Consider the following 2,980-nt stretch of genomic DNA (forward strand, 5'->3'; position numbering starts at 1 on the left):
GGGGTCCAAGACGAGGAGGGCAGGGAATGTGTTGTATTTTTGTTGATTGTTTCTTTTCTTTTGATCACACCCTCCCAGAACAACAAGGTTTGATTTTAGAGAATTTGATCAATTAATTGTGTCAGAACGGTAACTTTCGTCCCTCGATGGAGGACACCAAATCAGTTCGACTGAATTAGATTGGCAGTCTGCACTGGGCTTTACAATCCCTGTGCCCACAGCAGATAATTTCGAGAAAATTTAAAATTGAGCCCGCTTGATCCATTTTGAGAGTGGAACCGACAGATCGTTTGCCTTCGTATTCCATTACATTTATTTTCACTCAATAACCAATTTAAAGAAAATAGCGAGTCTTGTAAAAGTTGCTCTGTATACGCATCGTGTTAATGCAGCGTAGGAATGGGTTCCGAAATTTGAATAGGGCACTTAAAGGGGGGAAAAAGAATTAAACAAACATCTATTTCTCTTAAAATGTACAAAAATAATCAATACACTCTCTAATGAACCCCGTGTGATCCATCATTTAAACATATTCAAGAAAAGTGCACAATAGAATGATATATTAAATCAGCCAGGCTGCCATGTCATGTACTTATGGACGGCGATTCAGCATGACGCTTTCCTGCCGATTCTCGTCTCGCTTTTGCTCAGTCAAGGAAAGTTTCCAAACTTCGGTGCTTTCATCGACGCATATCGGTCCTGATACTGTATACGTATTCTCATAGAAAAATTGATGAGCTTTTCATCCATATATTTTTACTTTGAATATTTTAAAACGTCGTTTCAAAAGGCCTTTTACAGTTTTTTATCAAGATTTTTATGCACTTTGAGTTAAAATCAAATCAGTAAAAGTACACTGAAAGAAGCTTTAATTTAAATACTTTTAAATGGACTTAACCACATTATAATCGATTCAGTACGACCGAACACTGACGTTTTCAAAACGCATGTGTCGTGGAGATCTCACGATTTTGCGTCCGAAAAACACTGAAAAGCCGATTTGGTGCCCAATTTGAACCCCAATAATTCATACCTATTTCTTATCTGTTCGTCTTTCCGATGTTTTCACATTAAAGGATAAGGAAACAAATTATAGATGTGTGAAATTTTTAAAGTTTACTGGAACAGTAAGTGAGATACAAGCGAGTAGATTCTCGTAATTTTTGACACTATCACCCACCGAGCAGAGAAGTCCAAATGGGGAATCAGGCTTACTTTGCTCACCCCTTTAGCTGAAGCAGCACAAATTCTGCTTCTACTTTCAAAGGCCCCCCGGAAATAGCACTTCATAAGAGAGTAGCAAACAGACAAAGGAAGTAGAGGAAACATTATGATAGTAAAGATGAGAGAAGAAAAAGCAGCAGTTCCCCCTATGTTGTTCCAGCGCAGTCTGAGCGTTTCAATATAGTCCATTTACTAATCAACTGTACATTAGCACATGTTAATATACCCCCTCTGGGACTGGCGTAAGACAATTTCAGTCAGTAGCACTGCCCTGGTGGGGGGAGTGTGTGGTGTATGTGTATGTGTGTACGTATTATGTGCGCGCGTGTGTGGTGTATGCCTGTGTGTGTGTGAGTGTGTGAGTGTGTGTGTGTGAGTGTGTGTGTGTGTGTGTGCGCGCACGTGTGTGTGTGTGTGTGAGTGTGTGTGTGTGTGTGCGCGCACGTGCGTGTGTGTGTGTGTGTGTATGTGTGTGTGTGTGTGTGTGTGTGTGTGTTTGTGAGTGTGTGTGTGTTAGAATTATATGGTCTCAAAATGTGCATTTTCTGTACTTTGAATTGTCAGTTAATGGATAATTCTGCATTGTACAGCGCCTGGAAACTTCTTGAGATTAGTATTATTGCTGGTGTCGTTAATATTACATTTCAAATCTGACTCTGCTTTCTTCTTGATTGGCTGGATACTGCCAGTGGTTGGAGGGCGCCACCGGTAGCTCCTTAACTTTTCTCCCCCTTTGTTGTTTGTGTCGGTCTGTCTTGATTTCTCCATGTACTACATGACCGTTATTGCGCCAAATTGTTTCTCTTTATCTAAACAAACAAACAAACAAACAAACAAATGAACAAACAAGCTAACAAAGAAACAAACTCATTAATTATACAACCGCTATTATGTCGATGTACTTCTCTGTACTTAAAAAAAATAATCCAAACAAATCAACTATACGACTGCTGTGGTATGGATGTGCTTCCTTTTACCAAGACAAACAAACAAACCAACAATTCGAAGCAAAAAAAAATAATGTCAATGTGTTTCTTTGTACACAAACTGAGCTAAAAGAAACGGATACTGAACCCAAAGAAGATGGACCGACTTTGGTGGTGTAGCCGCTAGGAGCGTTGCTGTCGCAAGCAGAAGACCCGAGTTCGATTCCCGTGTCAGGCGCGTTTTTATCGACCATCTCGGTTTTCTAATGGAACATTGCATGCACCTCTCTCAGCCAGGGTTGGTCTTAGCAGACAGGTGGAAGCCCGCTTGTAAGCTTTTAGTTTAGTTTTAGTGAGAGATTTTTACGGCTCTTGCAATACAATAAATAGATCATATAAGTGCCGAAGATCAGAGGTTTATAAACAAACACTCTACGAAGAAAGGAAGAAAGCAATATAAGAAAATGCTATATTTAAATAGGAAAAAAGGAAGGCGTAAACCTCACCTGAGCACCTCCCAACCAACCACTCAAGTCACCTCAATAATTTAAACTGTGTCACCGAAGGTGTAAAAAAGTCACCAACACGAAAAGCAACAATTTGACATTATAGCTGAGACGTCATGACACCTACGTCATCAGCCACTCACCTGCCCAGGCGGCAGTCATGAAACACGATAAACATCCTGCCAACCACGACATCAGGATTATGTTGGCCAAGACCTTCAGAACAAACAACAACAAAAAAAAACGCCATTAAGGAACAAAAGTACGAAATCCCATTTTTTGTTAATGGAATGTCGTACAGCGTGAACAAAACAAGCCCCCCCC

At 40.3% G+C, this 2,980-nt stretch overlaps 1 protein-coding gene across 1 annotated transcript in view; it reads right to left on the reverse strand.

Moving 5' to 3' along the window:
• The window catches only part of LOC101845201 (sodium/nucleoside cotransporter 2), a gene marked incomplete in the record, with an annotated part of 39,164 nt that overhangs the window by 4,036 nt on the left and 32,148 nt on the right, over nt 1–2,980 (reverse strand). The window contains 1 exon segment of the mRNA XM_005109915.3: nt 2,800–2,872. Within this exon segment, the coding sequence (XP_005109972.2) occupies nt 2,800–2,872 (73 nt within the window).

This window comes from Aplysia californica, unplaced genomic scaffold (genome assembly GCF_000002075.1).
Source record: "Aplysia californica isolate F4 #8 unplaced genomic scaffold, AplCal3.0 scaffold00829, whole genome shotgun sequence".
Lineage (NCBI taxonomy): Eukaryota > Metazoa > Mollusca > Gastropoda > Aplysiida > Aplysiidae > Aplysia > Aplysia californica.